This window comes from Eurypyga helias, unplaced genomic scaffold (assembly GCF_000690775.1).
Source record: "Eurypyga helias isolate BGI_N326 unplaced genomic scaffold, ASM69077v1 scaffold1660, whole genome shotgun sequence".
Lineage (NCBI taxonomy): Eukaryota > Metazoa > Chordata > Aves > Eurypygiformes > Eurypygidae > Eurypyga > Eurypyga helias.
The window spans coordinates 16,923-36,757 of NW_010227412.1; the positions used below are offsets into that span (position 1 = coordinate 16,923).

Here is a 19,835-nt window from a genome sequence, read left to right on the forward strand (position 1 = left end):
GTACAGGAGTGAACGAGAGAGAGTAAGGGAGAGAGTAATGGCTCCCAGACCCCCTCCTCACCTCTGCCCCCAGCATGACGTACTGTGGGATGAAATACTCCCTTGGTCAGTTGGGGTCAGCTGCCTGAACTGTGTGTCCCCTGCACTGCCTGTAGTGAGACAGCGAGAGCTGGGAACGCAGCTGCAGGGTCAGAAGCGGAGAAAGACCTTGAATTCAGTGCAGGCATTGCCCAGCACCAGCTGAGACCTGATCAGTGCTGCTCTGCATCCAGGAACAGCTTCCTAGCAGCCACGGTAAAGAGATTTAACCCTTTCCTGGCTGAACCCAGCACAGGTGACTTGGAAACATGTTTAGTGTTTAAATGTACAGGTGTTGCACGTAACTGGTTACAGTTAGGTCTGGAAGTAGATGACCAGAATGGAAGTGGTCACCAGGGGAAACCACCAGCTCGTTACTGGTTACGGCAGGAGCTGGTTGTCTCTGCAAGGTCACTATGGATACACAGAGAAACTGCAGGTCAAAGAGAAAAAAACCCTGAGGAGCTCAGGGTTTTGGAGTCCTTTTGCTGCACACATCTTAGTCTACCAGGAAGGTTTTGCTGTGTCAAGTTTGCATGACTACGAGTGCTGTCTGGCATGAACATTTCCAGCACAGCCTAGTACATGGATAAGGGCCACACCTCTGGTAGTGGAGTTAAAACTAATGCAAGGAATTCCAAAGTATTTTAAAGAGATATTGTCAGTTATGACTGCTTTGATGCACAAAGTAATCAAACTTCCATTAGCATTAGTGCTGCAGGTACAGTTATAAAAATTACAATTACAATTACATAGAACACGTAATAAACTAGACCGTTACTCTGCCACCACTGCAGCAACCACGTAATGGCTCAGCTGTATCCTAGTTCACAACTCTACAAAACTAAGTTTTCCCAAGGATAACTTGGGATGCAGAAACTACCACCACAGCATACAACTGTCTATGTCTTAATCAGTTACATCACTTTAAGAGCTTCCCAAGACAACGTAAAGATGAGGAATAGCACAAAAGAATTTTAATAACACCTGAAGACAAGACACTGAGGCAATGTTGATGGGTACTGCAGAAAGAAAGTCATCTCAAAATAGGCAAACAGATAAACAGAAGATGGGTGATAATTAAGTCCAATGAGTTTCTTATTCTAGGTATCACCAAGGGAGCACAGCTCCTTAACTATGAAATTTAAAATATTTAACAGACAACATACAATTTTGTCCACATCTCACCTGTAAACAGCTCGTCCAGCCTCAACCTCCATCCAATCCAGGGCAAAGTCAATTTGCCTAACGAAGGGGGACATTCTCTTCACGACAGTGTGGGCCACACCCAGAACGACGCTTGGCTGCTCCCGCATTATCCTAGAAGAAAACAAAGAGGTGTTATTCAAGTACTTCCCCAAAACAGGGGTAGGTACACACAGGCACAACCTCCCGGTGCAGCTGGGGCTGCAGCCTTCCAAACTAGCCCAAATTAAACACCCCTCGAAGCTGACACTGCCCTAGCAGCCGTCAGACCACGCTAGCAGGACATGCACTAGTCCTGCTGCTTGGCCCAATTCCCTTCTGTAAGTGAGGAGGGGGATGGGTGGGAGCCATGCTAGCTTTCGTTTATGAGCCACCCTCCCAGCCTCCCCACCACCCAGGTCTCTTACGACTCAAGGACACGATCATACTGCCCAGATCACCTCTTCCTGCCATTCTGCACCTCTCAGTCTGATGCTCTTAAAAATAAGAGACCTGCTCTACATTTCAAATGTTCCCTTTTCCCTGCTGCAAAGGCCACAGAGAACTGAAACATCTTCTAATAAAGCTTCTGATCTTCACACTGAATCTTTTGAGTGATGCTTAAAAGTCTCTAGTAATAAAGACACCATGCCATTAAATAGTTTTGTCAATCTGAAAAACCTTGAGAATGTTCTGCAGGGATAACTGCAAACTTGACACTGACTGTGAGGCCCAAGGGAAATCGCTCTCAGACACCTGATAAGTGCTCATGAATGTCTTATTTCTCATTCTTTTTAAACTAAAGATCGCTGCATCCTGTCACTTTGTGAGTAAGCACTCCTCCACAGGAGCGAGCTGATCACGCACTGTGCATGTTCCCGTTAGGACATCTTATCTTCTCCGTTCCTGAGCAGCATCAAGAGCAACTGATGACACACTGCTAAAAAAGTGACTTCCCAAGAGGCCACACAATTCAGAAAGAAGCAGGTAAGTGTCTGCAGACGTGAAGTGCACGCAGGTAGGGACACAGGGGCTACCTCAAAGCCCCACACGGGCAGAGAGAGAGGGGACAATAAATGCTTAGTGTGTTTTCTGCACCAGTGTTCCCTTTACAAAGAGGATGGCAGACTGCCAAAAGACAATCTACTTGGGAGACCCTGCAAACATGGGAACTCCTGCTAAGCACACATCACGTGAGCTCCATATCCAACCTCACACCCTAAAACAGTGGAAAGGAGGAAAGAAGGGCACGGAAGGAGCACTGTCAGTCACACTCCCCAAACTGAAACATGATTCCTTGTGGACGACTAACTTGGCAGAAGTCAGAGAAAACCCTGAGCAGAGATCCATAATCTTAGAATACAGTATCAAAATCAACCTCACCAGGAGCTCTTCACTGTCCGGATGAAGAACAGAAACTGCCCTGAAGTTTCTAAACCGCCAGCTCTCTCATTCATGCATCCTAGCAGTGACTCCGGCTCAGGTGCAGCACCCAGGACCCTGCAGGAAGCTTCTGTGTTTACCACGCACGACTATTCCACTCGCCTTACCCAATGCCTCAAGTTTCTTCTTTTTGCAATAATAAAGCTTATAATTTCTTCATCCAAAATCCCTGAATTTGAAACGGAAGAGATCCATAGGCGTATATCCCTATTCCATATTGAGCTCATCACACTTGTGCCCCTGCACTCGTATGTGCTACTACGTAAATTAAACTGAGCACCAACCCTTACACTTTGCACTGTAAATTCCAGCACTCAAGACAGGATTGTAGAAAAGCAGGACAGCTTTCCTCTCCTGCCCCTCTTCTCTTACCCTGAGTTTCCTACGCCCCCCCATCTCTGACCCAAGATGCCCACAAACCACCGTGGGTTTGATCAGCTGTTACTGCACGTGAAAACAACACGTTATCTCATGGAAAATTTGCCACACTAACCTAACTTGGAGCAAAGGTCAGGGAGCTGGAAGAGGCACCCCCAGAATAAGCACTAACAGAGAGGCAATACTAATCCCTCAGTGGATGCAAAACAGCCATCCCTATTCCCCTTCTCAGCTGAGTTAAAAGTTAAACAAACTCACTCAAAACTCCTGAACAGTTTAGCTCATTGTTTTGACTCTACTTGCTTATTTAGCCCTCAAAGTCTCCTCCCACACAGGCTGTCTGCTGCGATCAGTAAAAGCCATTTACTCCTGTTCCTCCCTCACGATATGTATCTTAATACTTAATGTATTCAAAATGTAAACTCCTAACAGGCTGCTTTTACCTCCATCTGGAGCTCTGTTACCTCACTGAGGGCTATACAGCTTCTGCAGGAGCATTAGCACGGAAGGAAAAGCCAACCCTTATGTGCAAGAAGAGAAAGGGAGGGTTTTTTCACATTATCAGCCAGGTTCCCTGCCTTTCACCCTGACATTTTCATCTTTGCTTTTCTGCTTTGCACATGCCTGAAACTGGGAAAATTAAAAACCAAAGCCCTGTACTACAGAAGCCTCTTTTTGAAGGGATCCTCCAGATTCCATTAGACAGCCCACCAAATACAGCAATGAAAGGGCAAAAACTGGTGTCTGTGAAAGCCTAGGACTCATGTGGATATTGTGGATGTGGATGCAGTTTGATATTCAGCTTGGCTAGCAACACCAAACAAAGAATTAAAGCAATCCTGCTAATCTGGCAAGCTCACGCGATTAAGGCTCCAAACTGTGTAATGTACTGAGGCAGAAAATGGGACAGAGTCCCCAGCACTGCAGAACCCGAACACACTCCTCAAGAGCCTGGTGACAACTTGATTACACCGTCCCCCAGGAGACACCAGCAGTTGCAGCGTAGGCACTGCACACTTAGTACATCACTTGGGCAAACAGCAAAGCACCTAGGGAATATACTGTATAATTAGCCGTGTCACCCCTATACTTACACTCTACATTTACAGATGGTTCGTTAGTTACGGAGCGCCGTAACGGGCTCCTGCCCCCAGGTGTCAGTGAAAAGGAAGATCTGTTGTCCGACATCCAACGTGCAATTCTAAACCTTGGGCTACTTCCACTACTGTGCTCTTTGCCTAACGGCAACTATTGACCATGTTGTCTCTGCTTACCCTCCCATTAGTAAGTAAGAAAAAACCCACATATGTTCAGGGCAGCTCAGAGTCAGTCATATACTGGACAAGAAAGGAAGAAAGGAATTTTGGAGAATAACAGAGGTTCTTGTCAAATTTATTCTGGTCAGTAAGATAAGCAAAACAAAAGAATTAAAGCAAAAATCAATCCTGTGAGGTACAGAGTGAAGGAGAAAGCCTAACGCTGTACAACTATGCACACAGAATTTGGCACAAAAAGTGGAAAATAAACTTAATTCTATCAATTTTTTTTCTTTCTCAGAGTTTGAAGCAAAAATGGACAAACTTATGGATGAAGAAACCTCATGCTTTCCAAAGACCTTCTACAATGACACTTTTAAATATGGGAACAGGAGTTAGAAGTGCTATAAAAAGCTTGGGTTTCAGGAGAAATTGTGAAGATCGAAGGCTGAAAGATGACAGAGCTCATGAAATGCAGAGAACTGCCAATGGACTTTTTAAAGGAGAAAAAGAAAAAAGAAATCTGAAAAGATTCCCAAAGTGATGAAGAGATGATACACTGATGGGTTTGAGACCACTGACTGGTAAGGGGTTAATGGAAGCAAAAAGGAAGGTTGGAATAAACAAGAGAACATGATTCTTGAGAGAGAAAACTCAGGAAAACGAGCTCAAGCTAAATGGGAGAGTTAATCCAAGACTGAATATCAAACCAAAAAAAACAGAGGAGGAAAAGGTGGAATCTGGTTGGCTGAGATGACATACTGAAATTTGAAGCCAGAAACAAGTAGGAAAACAACAGTAGAAGAAGGAGGAAGGAAAAAGCCACAGTTTAGAAGAAACAGATCCAATATTGCATAAAATGGCTCAAACTGGTAGTATCTATCAGAAATTAGGACAGAGAGTTGACATCCACTGTGCAGCCTTGGAAAAACACAGCTGATCAACCAAGCACGCTGCCGAGAACAGCATGTGCCGTGTGCCAGCATTCAGCCTTCCGCCTGAGGCGGAAAAACACAGAGCAAGATTCTGTGGAGGAGCTGATTAGGAATACAAACAGTGAGATTATTTAGAAAAAGTCATTAGTACGCAGAAGGATACAGCATAATAGTGGCCTAGAAAACACAACCTCATAAAGTCTTACACATAACGCAGGATGGATGGCATATTCAAGCAGAAGCTGACAAAGGTGTTTGGAAAAGGAAAGAGGTATTTGACACAAATTGTGCCTGTGAGCTAACAGTAAGTCTTAACAGCAGGATCATGGAATAAATCAAGGGCATTAATCATTAATACTGGACACCGAGGCTAACCACTCTCATCATACCAGCTTTGGGTGTGTGTTCTGTAATTAAGAAATACCTATAACACCCTGTAAGCATTAAGTCACAAGTCATGTAACTAGTTCCAAGGTCCAGAAAGGAACCTGTCTTGCACAGGGACATTATTCTTAGACCTGTTCTATTCCTGTGCATTGAAAACCTACAGACACACCAAGACCAATCATTACAACACATCCAACAGCCTGGATGTGTTTAGAAACACAACTGGGGTGGCTCTCCAGCAAAAAAGAATAACTAATCTAAGAGAAAGGGCCTGGCAAAGCAGCACTTACCCCAGCAAAGCACAAGCTCTGGCCAGACTTTCTTATTTGGATTGTGAAATATATGAGTCTTGGGACATAAATCCCACCCCACTGGGTTAAGTGCTCTATAAACTGGGAACAAAGAAGATACCACCATTTCACATGACCACGCTCCCTGCGTTACCTCTTGCTAGAAATAATCACCTGATAGATGGGTCAGAGCTTATCTGGGCACTTAGAACCCTCACGTAAGCTACCTGGTTTGCTACAGGATGCACTACACCACACATCATCCACCACTCACATTTTGTTCAAAAGGGTCATAAAAAATTTTAAGTTGATGATTTTTTTTTTTTTTAACGTACGATGCCATGGCAGAACTCACTCATAGAAGTGGGACTTGGAAATAGAGAGGAAGCTGCAGTCTCGATTGGCCTTGATGGTGAAAATCAGGGGCTCCCCAGTCAGGACAGCGAGCTGGCCTACGAGTTCTCCTGGATGGGTAATGAACAGACAGGTGTCCTCCTCCGAGTCTATCTTCCGTTGGTACACATGAAGCATCCCCGAGACCACAAAGCAAACATTAACATCCTGGAGAAAATGGAAAAAGAGCTCAATAAAACCCCCAAAGACTTTAAAAGCAATTATCACAGTGACAGTACTACCATGACCCATCCGTTTTCCAGAAAGCTCCCTACAGTTTTTGAACAATTAGGTGATAGAATAAGTCTCAATAGTGAATTATTAAAAGCAGGTTATGAATATTTAAAACTATGCAGCCACAATACTGAAAGATGTTTCTCTTTGTGTGGTTATGAAAAATGAAGGCTGCATCTGTAAGATCTCATGAAGTACCAGCAGAACTGAGCATGGGGATAAGGGGTAACCACAGCAGCACGAGGAGGAACGCTGCAGGTCATCAGGGCAGAACACGGTCGCACCACAACTGGAGCTGCCCCTCAGCTGCTCTGCATAAGCTTGTCTATTTACAGAGTGTCATAACAAATGAATCTCCTTATATCCTACGCACACTTTGCCATAAACGAGTAACACTGGATGTCTGCTGTATGGGGGGGAAGTGTACCTTACTGAAACCGAGTGAGGTCACCAAAGATGGCAGTGCAGGGCAGGAGAATGGGCTGCCCAGCTTCCACAGCTCCTTGGGAAGGATGGAAGGAGGATGTTCCATAGCTCCCCATGACAGCAGTAAGAGCTGAAAACAGACGGGTACCAGATTTCCACTCTGGCTGTGGGTACACTGCTGCCCTGTGCATGCAGAAAGGCTGAGAGCTGGGATTGTTCCACCTCCAGAAGAGAAGGTTTGGGAGGGGCTGGGGAGGATTTTCTATTTATCATCAGTGTGTCTAAATACCTTATGGCTGGGGGCAAGAGACTGAGCCAGATGTTCCCTCTGCTCTCAGATGACACTCACTCACCTGATCTCCCTGCCTCGACAGCACAGTCCCAGCAGTAACCTGATGTAGCGTCACTTTGCCATTCAACAACGCAGGATCCTGGAGAACACAGGGGCAAGGGGACGATTTATTTGTTGGTGCACATGTAAAGATCCGAGAATGTGAGGAAGAAGTGGAATAAAGCACATAAGAATAATAATTATTAAAGACAATGTAATAATTACTTGAATCTTTAAACTATGGTGCGTGATTTTTGTATTTCTCTACTCAACAAACATTTCTTCCAGAAGAAACAAGGTTTCATTTGTTTCAGTTGGTCACACTTAGATTCTTAAGAATTTTGTATTTGCCAATTTTGCCCCCATGCTCTTCCCAGGGTCTGTAACAAAGAGAGATCTCTATCAGCTGGCGTGAAAGTCATGAAATATGAAGGTATTTTCAAAGGAAGGTGAAACCAGAAAAGACTTTGCATAATGGAGGGACTGGACACTAACACTTCATCACAGCCCTTCCCTGGTGACACAGCGCAGCCGTGCTGTGCACTCGTAGCAGATTATACACACTGTAGAACAAAAGCTTCTCTAAAGCCATCAATTCCGGTGTGCATGCACACATGGATCGCACAGGAGAGTGGGAATTTTCCAGCTGAAGAGCACATGGGAGCGAGGGTCTATCCAAAAGCCTGCCTTCGGTTTGGACTCAACCTCAAACCCTTGCAGTGGCAAGGGGCTGACTGAGTTAAGTGCACCAACCAATTCCTTCCCAGCTCCAAAGCCAGTCACCACCACGATCCTGCGGACACAAGGCAGACATGACCAGGCATGGAGAGATTTTTCTTTCATCACAGAATCACAGAATGGTTTGGGAGGGAAGGGACCTTAAAGATCCCCCAGTTCCACCCCCCCTGCCATGGGCAGGGACCCCTTCCACTAGACCAGGTTGCTCCAAGCCTCATCCAGCCTGGCCTTGGACACTCCCAGGGATGGGGCATCCACAGCTTCTCTGGGCAACCTGTCCCAGTGCCTCCCCACCCTCTCCAGGAAGAATTTCTTCCTGATATCTAATCTAAACCTCCCCACTTTCAATTTAAACCCGTTACCCCTTGTCCTGTCACTACAGGCCCTTGTAAAAAGTCCCCCCCTGGTTCCTTATAGCCCCCCCAGGCACTGGAAGGTGCTGTAAGATCATGTCAAAGAACTGCCCATACAATTCGGTGGCCCACGTGCAGTCAGCAAACCCTAATGCTTCAGGCACCCTCGTGTCAGCAAAACTTTCACCCGAACCAGCAGATCTGAACAAGCCCGACGCCTTCTCATCACTGTCAGAATGGGCGGGGCCAAAAACACAGACTCAATTTTGGGATTCTGCTGTTGCGCCACAGAGCGTCAGCGCAGTCCTGGCGCCTCACAGCTTAACCTCTGCAAGGCAAAGCCGGACAGCGCAGCGTGCAGCACTGCTGACAGCACGAGAGCCACGACGTAGCCACACGCACCCACGGTCATTAATGTTACTGCAGCAGGAGAACCCAGCAGAGATATAAACAGTTTACTGTTGTAATTGTTACGCCAGGTTTTTCTCTTTCCATTTTTGGTTGGGAAAAAAAGAAAATAGAGCAAATGAAATAATCAGAAATATTCTCTACACCTACAGCTGATAAAAAGGACAGATTTTCATCAAAAAATAGTTTTATTGGAAGCAATCTGTCTGGTGGGAACATATCCAATGCAAAGAACCTGACAAGCACCTGTCAAAATATTTCAGTTCAGCAATATCAACTCAACTAATTTCTATGATGTTTTTCTATATTTATGCACATTATAGGTAATATTATCCAACCATGAAAGACAAAGTTTTAGCTATGGAAGCATCTCACAGCGAGGGAATACCAGCTCCCTAATGAGCTCTACTTACCACTGGCGTTTTTTGGCTGCATCAGCTCTAGCAGAACTTGTTGCAAAGACCTTCTTCATGTCTAAGACTACTGAAGTATTGGAATAGATCACACACAAAGCTGTGAAGTCCTCATCATTGGAGATCTTTAAGAACAGCTTAGACAGAAACCTGCCAGAACTGACTTAGCAGTATTTGATTCTGCCTTGGACATGAAAAGAAGCTAAATGACCTCCAAGCAGCCCCTGAAATCCTACTTTACTGTCCTATTACTGCCCTGATTAAGCAACCAAGGAGTTGACAAACAGTATGACAGACAAGATCCTGTCTAGGACCTTCCCTTTGAATGGGCAAGACCAGCAAACCCAAAGTCAGCACAGGAAGAACATAAACTCTGTCCCAGCCAAAACGAGAACACAGTTACAGGGTTTAAGCTAAAAACTCTGCCCTGAACCCCTCCAGCCATTAGCTTTTAGGAAAAAAAAGTCACTAGCACAACAAAATCCATTTCACAGCAAACGTTTATTTCTTTGTATTACTATAATAGATATTAAATTAGCAGAGGTTTGTGATGCAGAAGTGAAAGCGCAATCCACTTACAAGCAATAGCGGTAATTAACTGGGACAGACAAATAATCTTTTTGTCAAAGGAAGTGACTCAATTCCCTTGTTAAGTCACACTGAAGATATGGCCTACAAAGGTGGTTTAACTCTCACCACAACTGCAGAAAGAGATGAGAACATGTAAAGGTTGTATGAGATTGAAAGCCATTCATGACAGAGACCTCAGGAATTCAAGTTACTTAGGGAAAAAAGAAAATCTTAATTCTGAAGTCAGATACCTACAAGTCCTGTAGAATAACACTGCCTCTCCCCTACAGTAAATCCTCCCTCCTCTTGCTCTTACAGTCTCATGAATAAAAAACCCTACCAAACAACCAAACCACCACCATCTGTCATTGAAACATTTTGATTCTGTACACACTGATTGGCTGCTCTGAAAGATGACATCTTCAAATGCCTCCAGCCAGCTAAGAAACAATACATCTGAGCTAATTTTTGAAGAGAAGAGCAAGGAAGAAAACCTACTCTGTAGGTTTCTGTAAGGTGTATGCAGTATTGAACGTTTTTGAAGGAAGAAAACCTACTCTGTAAGGTGTATGCAGTATTGAACACATTTTAAACACAGTAAGACTTTTCTTCCATTGCCTGTAGAAAAATCAATTTGTGCTATCCTGCACAGAAAAAATTAACATGGACTGCTGAATGAGATTTCTAGCGTTTGGCTACATGAATAACATCAGCTTCTTATTCACTTGTGAAAACTGAGTTGCTGAAAAACCAAAGTTCGACAAGCCTGCCTTCGCTCATTATGACTTAGATCTTCCTGTGAAAAACACTGCCTGTTAGATGCTGCCTTGTCAGAATACTGTTCTGATTAACTTCAACTCTAACCTATTTACTTGTTAATTACAGAGATATTTATTCTAGGTTAATAAAAGTGCCATAACTGGTAGCTTGAGTGATCTTCCAATTTTTGCTTGTGATCCGTCAGGTCTGAAGAGGAAGACATCAGCGGCACATTGGATACAAGTGGTGTCTGAGGCCAGGCCTACCCAGGACAGAAGGTTGAACAGAGCAGATGAGAGTACCTAGTCCTATTTCACTCCATCTGTAACAACAGTTTCTTCAACAATAGTCTGTAGCCTTTTATGAGGATACAAATGCCTGAAAAAAATGAAAGTGAACGTAACGAGACAGTGAAGTCTCCTGCAGACTAACAGCCAGAACTGCACCCTTAGTCAAATCAGTGACAGCGCAGGGCGTGCGTCTCAAGCCTCGCTCCTGCTAGCTGACAGATCACGACCGAGATTCTGAAGCTGCAAAGGGAATAATTTGGAAGTCAGCAGGGAATGTTAAACTCAAGAAGTAAAATCTTAAGTTCTAGCAAGTGTCGCTTGGTGAGAGCTCTTAAGACAGAGACGGTGGTCGCAGCAGCTGGGCCCAGGCCTCTGGCAGCATCAGGGTGAAGTTATCGAAATACACGCTGTAATAAAGCCAGGATATCTGTGGCTGATTTAGACAGATGTACAATTTTCCCTAACTGTCTGATTATCTGCATGAACAGCTACACCTCTAATGAAATGCAGCTGGCATTTTCATTCCTTCCTAGAACACGCAGGTGAGAAGCAAAGGCTGAGCTCAGTAATGACAACCGCAAGGGCACGAGCGTTGGAAGGGGCACGGCACAGTCACCCAGCCGTGAAATGTGCTCGTAGCCAATGGCCAGACAGAGATTCGGTTCCGAAAGTCAAACGAGGCACTCAGACACTATGCCAGTGGGACCAACAGAATCAGCAATCACCTGAACGCCTTCACACGGTACACGAGAGCATGAAATTACAAGGCAGCAGAAACTGCACGTTCACTTCTCACACAGATAAATCTGTGCAGAGTGAGAAAAGACTAATAGAGTACGTTTCAGCATGGTCTTTTCGAAAGGCAGAATAATTCAGATTTATTTCAGTCTTGCTAATAACTTCAAGAGACTAGAGAATAAAACATTCAGCTAGCCTACAGTGTGCTAGGGAGCCAATTTACTCTTTAGCGCCTGGCAGAATGAGATGAAAAGCAAAAGCAAAGCCGTTTCTTCCTGCAATAACTTACATCAAGTTTCATCAAGGTTGAAAGGTCTTTCTTCGCTGCTTCGACGATGGCATCAATATGCTTGCTATTACAGGAATCTTGCACAGCACTATAATGGAAAACTGCTGAAGGTGTTTCTGTCACGGTCACAGTCTTCTTCAGTATCGACTGCAAAGAAGAGACAGACAACAAGTTTAGATGTTCTAACTGACACCTACCCAGCAAAAAACTTGCCGTATCATCTGTGTTCTCTATCCACCACAACTGGTGGCCTGAAAAACAAAAAGCTACGTTTCCAAAAAAGCAACAGCTTGCTAACTTCATTATCCTTGTATTTTTCTGCAAAGCCTGACACTCAAGTCAAACAAAGTTACTCATCACAGCTTGCGAAAGGGAAGAACAAGAGACTCCTCAGAAACTGGGCAGCTGCCAGTTTGAGAGAACTAAACTTCATCAACACCATACAGAAAGATGGAGGAAAAGATAAAACTAAACTTGATCAACACTGTACAGAAAGATGGAGGAAAAGATAAAACATCCGTCAAGGTCACACTCAGCCACAATTTCTCTTTAGACTGTGGTTTGAAGTTTTATAATTTGAGAGCATTTTTGTGCTCTTGAATTCCAGGTCAGTATTCGTAAAAATGCAGACCACAAAAAGAAACAGATTCATAAAATGTGACTGAAAACCTACAGGAAGTGCTCAGGGTGATACAAGTGTTTAATCCTTGCTGCAAAGTAGTTCTCACAAATACAGCATGGTCTGACCAATTCACCTTTCCAAATAATCCTTCTCACGAGCCAGAGGAAGGCAACATCTAACATCGAGAAGTTGCAGCAGTGCTTTCCCATTACTTGCCAAGGGATTCTCCATAGTTCCAAGATCTGCATGAAAAAGCCTAAGTAGTCCCCAGAATCTACTGGCACAACAGTAAGCTCCAACGCCCCAACCCACGATCACCAAACAGCGCCAGTCACACAGAGTTACAAAGGCAGCGTTCCGAAGGAAGGGAGGAAACGTTTGAATTGCTCAAGGAATCCCAGGGAGTAAGGAAGCACAAGGCACGAAACACGCTGGAGGCTCCAAGGGAGATGACCTACCTTGCCCACAGCAGGACTGCTGGCAGTCTCCTCCGAGCCAAAGTGCACCCTGGCTCTTTCATACGCCATGTCCATGTCTGACTTCGCACCGCTGGAATTATCTACAGGCAACAGAAACCCCCTTTTTTAAGCACTTTTATTACAGTTTCTCAGAAACAGCAGATAGTACATGAAGACAAGCAATTTTTTGCCTATTTTTTTAATTTTTGAGGATAATATAGACAGTGGCATCCTCATACTCTTATTCATTTCCTAGTTCCTTCTAACCGGGAAGACAGGAACTTTAAATCTTCTTATCTGAGCTCAGGTATGCAACATGTCCCACAACTCCCCCTACATGAAGTCAAGCAATTTTTTGCTTATTTTTTTAATTTTTGAGGATAAAATAAATAGTGGCATCCTCATATTCATTTATTTCCTAGTTCCTTCTGACCTGGAAGATGGGAACTTTAAATCTTCTTATCTGAGCTCAGGTATGCAACATGTCCCACAACTCCCCCATCCACTCCTGCACAGAGTACAGTAATTGTTTCGGTGCACACAAAACAGAGCTACTCGGATCTGAAGATTATCGGGAAGAGGCAATTCCAAACCCATTTTACTCACTGTCTTCAGAAATGGTTCTCATTAACCTTTTCTCCACCAAATCAAAGAATTGGGGCAGGGTTGTACCCAATATACAGCAAGAGCTTTCACAGGGAGAATAGAATGATTAGCAATGTGTTAGAAGTCCCTCCAAGGAAAACATTCCCCCTGGTGCCCAAAATACTCTTAGACCTTTTCTACAACCTGCCCAAACTTTCACACGCGTCATGTGCCGAGATACACGTAAGGAATTCCCTATAGCTCTCATTTAATTCAGGAATTTGAAGTCACTAACAACTTCTGTGCCTTACCTCCCAATTTTAACAGATCTTAATTACATTAGATCCTTGGCTGTCCCACCCACCTTCCAGGAACTGAATCAGTAACGCAAACAGAACTGGGAAGCGCTTCCTACCTAACTGCCTTGAATCGGATACCCACTTAGAGATGAGGTTAAGGATCATGCAGAGGTTGCAATTTCCTTTAAGAAATAAATATATAATGATTTCTATCATATTTCTATGCCCAATATATCTCAACAACATACTGTATTCAGAGAACTTTACATTTTCTCACTTTCTTACTTTTTCTTTCTGTCACTACATTGGTTTTATGCTTTTGATTTTTAAATACATATTGCTGCTTAAAAATAGAATGGGCCCTTAAGAAATTCAATTGTCTTTCCTGCCTGCTGAATTTTTTTATCTAACAAACTCTAAAAGGACTGAATTCTTTAATTCTGAATTCCTCTCCCATACCCCATCTTCCGCACAGATGCTGGAGTTTGCCCAGGATTGCCCTGATTTTGAAAAGTTAGCTTCTGGAAACATGGAGCTGCCCTATATTTACACCCTTGTTACATATGATCATGTGAAAATATTACCCTCCCATGACCAACTGTCTGTAAGTTTAAAAGTAAAAATACAATTATTTTATTTTGGAAGGAACTTGATTCCTATCTCCAGCCCAGCTAGGACACGGAGAGAGTCCTACTGTCCCAAGGGTTCTGATCCACCTCAGAATACTCTTTAGCTACAAATATGAACAAATACATGGATTTGATACAAGTACATGCAGTAAATCCACATCTGCCACTGGCGTTGTAACATCCTTTAATGACCAGCCTCCAAACGAGAAACCCAACAAGTTGGCCCAAAGACAGTCATTAGCAAAACTTCCAAACAGCAAGGCAAAAAAAAAAGCTGTTTGTGCTACTAGCTTAATTTCACACACAGTGCAACATTAAAGACCCTAAATTAGTTATAAACAAGAAAAGCTGTGATGGTAGAAATAGCAGTATGGAACCCCATATGGGCTGCTCTGACTACCTGTCAGTTATACTGCCCCCCAGCTGACAGGGTCAGCATAATTACTGAGCCCCAGTACACCAAGTGCATTTTAAATCTAAACACACACACTTCTCGGGTTAAACTTAAATAATCAGATAACGGGCATGTAGGCATGAAAAGCATTCACTATGGAGCGCTGCGTGTTAAAAAAAAAAAAAGAAAATCAGACAGGGGAAAAAGAGGAGGCATTTGAAGAGTGAAAGCTTATGTCTACTAGACTCTATGCAAAGGAGAAGTCTTCATCTCAGCCGTAGATCTAAGCTTCCCACGCAGTGATTAACCGAACTGTCTTGTTGCTCAAACGGGAGTCAGAAGGGATGGAGCAGAACAAGCGTTAACCAGAACCACTGAGTCAAAAGAACAGAAGGCAGTGGGAAACTCAAGAGTGGAATGCAGCCCTGTTTGATGAACACATGCTCGCCGGTATCCCACACACTGCTGGTCTGGAAGTCGCTGCAAAAACAATGGATATGCCCTGGTCCCTGGCAGTATGTCAGCTGCCTCGTTCCTTCCACGGACGCGCCCCCCGAACGGCCCGCTTCTCCTAACGCAGGTGCCCCCACGCTCCCGCCTGTGCGCTGCGGCGTCGCGCCTTCCGTTGGGAAGGAGGCAAAGCAGCGTCTCTTAACTGTTGATAAAACAACTCCAACAAACAAACCAATAAAAGATAACTGCTATTTCACCTTAAAAAAAAACTAAATTGGGAACACTTATTTACAGGAACAGTAAAACTGATGATGTTTCAGAGGGCTGGAGCCCCTCTGCCATGGGGACAGGCTGAGAGAGTTGGGGCGTTCAGCCTGGAGAAGGGAAGGCTCCGGGGAGACCTTATAGCACCTTCCCGTGCCTGAAGGGGCTACAAGGAAGCTGGGGGGGACTTTTTACAAGGGTCTGTAGTGACAGGACAAGGGGGAACGGGTTTAAATTGAAAGTGGGGAGGTTTAGATTGGATATCAGGAAGAAGTTCTTCCCAGAGAGGGTGGGGAGGCACTGGGACAAGTTGCCCAGAGAAGCTGTGGATGCCCCATCCCTGGAAGTGTCCAAGGCCAGGCTGGATGAGGCTTGGAGCAACCTGGTCTAGTGGACACCACATAAAGGGTTAGGATACTGACAAAGCAGCCTAGCCTGCGCTGGCAGGACCATATTTCCTCATCTACACAACTGCCGTGTTTCAGGTTAGATAGCTATACAAAAAACAGAAGAACAATTTACACACCAACCCCAGGAGCTACTGCAGTAAAAACGGCTTCCCCAAAGTAATTTTTAGCAGTTTTTGTTAATTCTAATGAGCCAAGCAAATCAAAGGGATGCTGAGATAATAGCACCTGTATGACTAATAACAGGCAACTCTTACTCTGAATCAATAATAAACATAACCACTATTCCCTCTGCACACACAGTGAGGTAGTGGAGTAAAATCTGAAGCAAGATCTTGATCTTTTCGTTAAGCCTGAAGATACCTTCTGTGCAAGATAAACAGCGACTGTAACCTCAGTGCAGTTAACTAAGGCAAATCATAATTACCCAATTAGATACACTCCTCCTGACAGTAAAAATTAATCTTTTCCTCTCTGCTAAGCTCTGTGTACCCTGACATAACCATTACTACACATAAAAGGAGAAAGAGGGACAAACACACATATTCACTGGGATCCTTCCACGTGAAAGCTCCCAAGAAGACGGACTCTACCTTAAGTGTTAGAGGGCAGCATGGGCAGACTGCAGTGAACTGCTTTATTCACCTGGGGGAAACGGCTGTGCTCAGAGAATCACAGAACTGTTTTGGTTGGAAAAGACCTTTCAGATCATCGAGTCCAACCATCAACTCAGCATTGCCAAGTGTACCACTAAACCATGTCCCCAAGCACCACATCTACATGTCTCTTAAATACGCCCAGGGATGGTGACTCCACAACCTCCCTGGGCAGCCCCTTCCAATGCCTGACAGCCCTTTCCAGGAAGAAATTTTCCCTAATATCCAATCTAAACCTTCCCTGGCACAACTTGAGGCTGTTGCCTCGTCCTGTCACTTGGGAGAAAAGACTAATGCCACGTCTCTGCACCCTCCTTTCAGGGAGCTCTAGAGAGCGATCAGGTCTCCCCTGAGCCTCCTCTTCTCCAGGCTGAACACCCCCAGCTCCCCCAGCTGCTCCTCACAGGAATCGTGCTCCAGCCCCTTCCCCAGATCTGTTCCCTTCTCTGAGCACGCTCCAGCATCAATATGCCCTTCTTGAAGTGAGGGGCCCAAAACTGAAGCCAGGATTCAAGGTGCAGCCTCACCAGTGCCCAGTACAGGGGATGACCCCTGCCTTGATCCTGCTGGCCACACTGTTCCTGCTGCAGGCCAGGATGCTGTTGGCCTTCTTGGCCACTTTGGCACACACCCACTCATCCTCAGCCACCGTCGACCAACACCCCCAGGTCCTTTCCTGCCGGGCAGCTTTCCAGCCCGGTTCACACCAAAGCTCCCTGTTTAGCCAGGCAGGTGGTCTGCCCCACCAGCTCATCTTCCCGTATATGGGGAGAGCCTGCTCCTGAACCTTAACTATCTCCGTCTTGAACAGCAACATTACAGCTACCTATAGATGGTTATTTTGATGCTCAGCTCATGAAAGACAGATTCCTTCCTTTTACGGTTCACCCAAGAACTTCCATTTTCTCTACCCTGAGCATCAAGCTAACCTGAACAGCTGGCTCAGAGGAAAATGTCTATAGTGGGGATGACTGAAATCCACTGAAATCAAAACTGCAGCACCACAACAGCTCAGCCTCACAAATGTCTCATCAGAGCATTCAATGCTAAATCACCTTCATTACCCACTCAAAAAACATTCCTCCAAAAGCAACAAAGTCATGTAATGTGCTCGTTGAGACAATCAGCCAAGCAAGACTCGTGTGTCATCTTTTCCATGAAAGATGATAGCATATCATCATAACTCAGTTATATCAATTAATAAAGCTCTTCATTTGCAGGTCTCTTGATAGCCAAATGACTGTATGTTCCCCATGGCTCACAAAGACAGCAAGGGAATGCTCTCTTGGGAACAGTTCATTTGTTACTTCAGAAAATAATTTTTTTGACAAATGAGCGAGGAAGCAGCACTACTGCAAGACGATTATCTAACTTAAACAGGATGATTACCTAACCCAATGCTCCAGAGCGCACGTGTCTTCCCCCATATGATCAGAGATAGTTTTCCCACAACTGTGCCAAGCACTACTTACTAGAAGCCTCTGCCGACCCTGCATAGGGAGGTGAAGAAAGGCTTCTCCTGAAAACATGCTCAGAGTTTTCTGTGCCAGAAACCTTCAGCATATCTGAAAGTTAGAAACACAAGTTACACGAATGTAAAAAACACGGTACTCCCTAATAAAATTAATTTCATTGACATCAAGAACCTCTTGCTACCCACTATTTAAGCTAAAAGTCTGTGTTAAACGTTTTAAAACACTAGTGTTAAACATTGTTTAAACCTGCTTTCCACTTCTGATGTAATTAAAAAAAGAAAAATCCAAGTTCAGAGGCAAAATTCAACTCTGTTGATGTCCTACATTCAGCTTCACACTGACACTTCAACGCAAAAGCCTACGTGTACCCAGCAATTCTTCTGCTACTGCCTGGAGTGCAGAATTTTCACAGCTCCTCCTATGAGATCAACATTAGGAGCCACTTTCTCCCGCCCCCCCCCCACCCCTTGGTATCATTAACAACACAGTCATAATTGCCTATTAAAGCTAAGATTATCCAAAAACTTCAAACCTGGAACTGATGTAAGATAAACCCTAACTACCCTAATAGAGCGAAAATCCCCTGATGAATAGCACAACAATTAAAGAACATCTCAAAGGACAGCTACTACACATTTCCAGAAGCGTTACCTATTTCCAGTGCTTCCCCAGCCTTTTCAGTCTTTTCTCCACGATCTTCCTCTGCTACGTTGGACACTTGTCTTTTTACCACTTTGCCCGAGCTCCCTCCAGAAGTGACACTTGCCACAGAGACGAGCGGGATGGCTTGGCTCTGCTGCAAGCAGCGAGGGGAAAAGGCAACCGTAAGACACAGCCGCGCACCCGAACAGGACTGGAGCCTGTATCGACCCCCGGGGAGCTGCTCCGCGTCGCAGCGATCAGAGACCATCGTGAGTGGCCTGGCAAGGATATCTGCTGGCTCCCTCAGCACTCCCATCGCGGCCCACCGGTTTACATGCATCCATTCCGCTGCAGTATTCCCTGACCTGATCCTCCCCCACCCAGGGCACATCCGCCTTTGCGCTGTCACAGGCAGCAGTGACTCAGTGGCGTGAACACATCGGGATTTGCCGAAACATCCTGATGTACAGGCACATTGATGCACATGCACCCATCTGGTGTGATGCACTTCTTCAAACTTCTGAAATTCAAGCTTGTCCCCCTCCCCCAGTTTCCCAGGCACCAGCGTAGGCTAGATTTTACAGGCTGCTTATAGCAAGTACCTTACTTCAAGTACTGCCATTATTAAATTAACACGCAACATTTGCTTTACAACCTTCTGAAAAAAGGAAAACCTGCCCGTGCCAAGTTGCAGATAAGCTGCATAGTAAGAGCAGCAAAACGTCCCCCAAACTTACACAGCTGAAGAGCTCAGTGGTCAGACCAAGGTAGTTGTGCAAAGCAAGGAATGTCACTCTCTGCAGCCTCACCATGATGATCTAGAAACGGGCAATCGAGAAGCAACAAGAGTGGATTTAGCGTTCTCCCACTCGTTCTTGCAGTTAGATACTGCTATGTACCACAGCACCTGAAGGCACTTGTAAAATACAGACTGTACTCTGAGCTGAAATCTCTTTTCAGCAGTTGATAAAGTGAGGCAAAGATAGATTCAAATGATTTACTAAAGGGTTCATAACCATTTGATGCACAAGAACCCGAAGCTTTATTTCCAAACACC

The 19,835-nt window shown here is 44.7% G+C and overlaps 1 protein-coding gene across 1 annotated transcript in view; it reads right to left on the reverse strand.

Annotated features, from left to right (window-relative positions):
- Positions 1-19,094, reverse strand: part of LOC104512862 (patatin-like phospholipase domain-containing protein 7) — a 19,897-nt gene extending 803 nt beyond the window's left edge. The window contains exons 1-7 of the mRNA XM_010156023.1: positions 18,788-19,094; positions 18,134-18,226; positions 12,975-13,075; positions 11,895-12,041; positions 7,359-7,436; positions 6,308-6,513; positions 1,267-1,398 (exon numbers count right to left, since the gene is read on the reverse strand). Coding sequence (XP_010154325.1) covers positions 1,267-1,398; positions 6,308-6,513; positions 7,359-7,436; positions 11,895-12,041; positions 12,975-13,075; positions 18,134-18,226; positions 18,788-19,094 — 1,064 coding nt within the window. The remainder of the gene's footprint in view (positions 1-1,266; positions 1,399-6,307; positions 6,514-7,358; positions 7,437-11,894; positions 12,042-12,974; positions 13,076-18,133; positions 18,227-18,787) is intronic.
- Between the last annotated feature and the right edge of the window lie 741 nt (positions 19,095-19,835).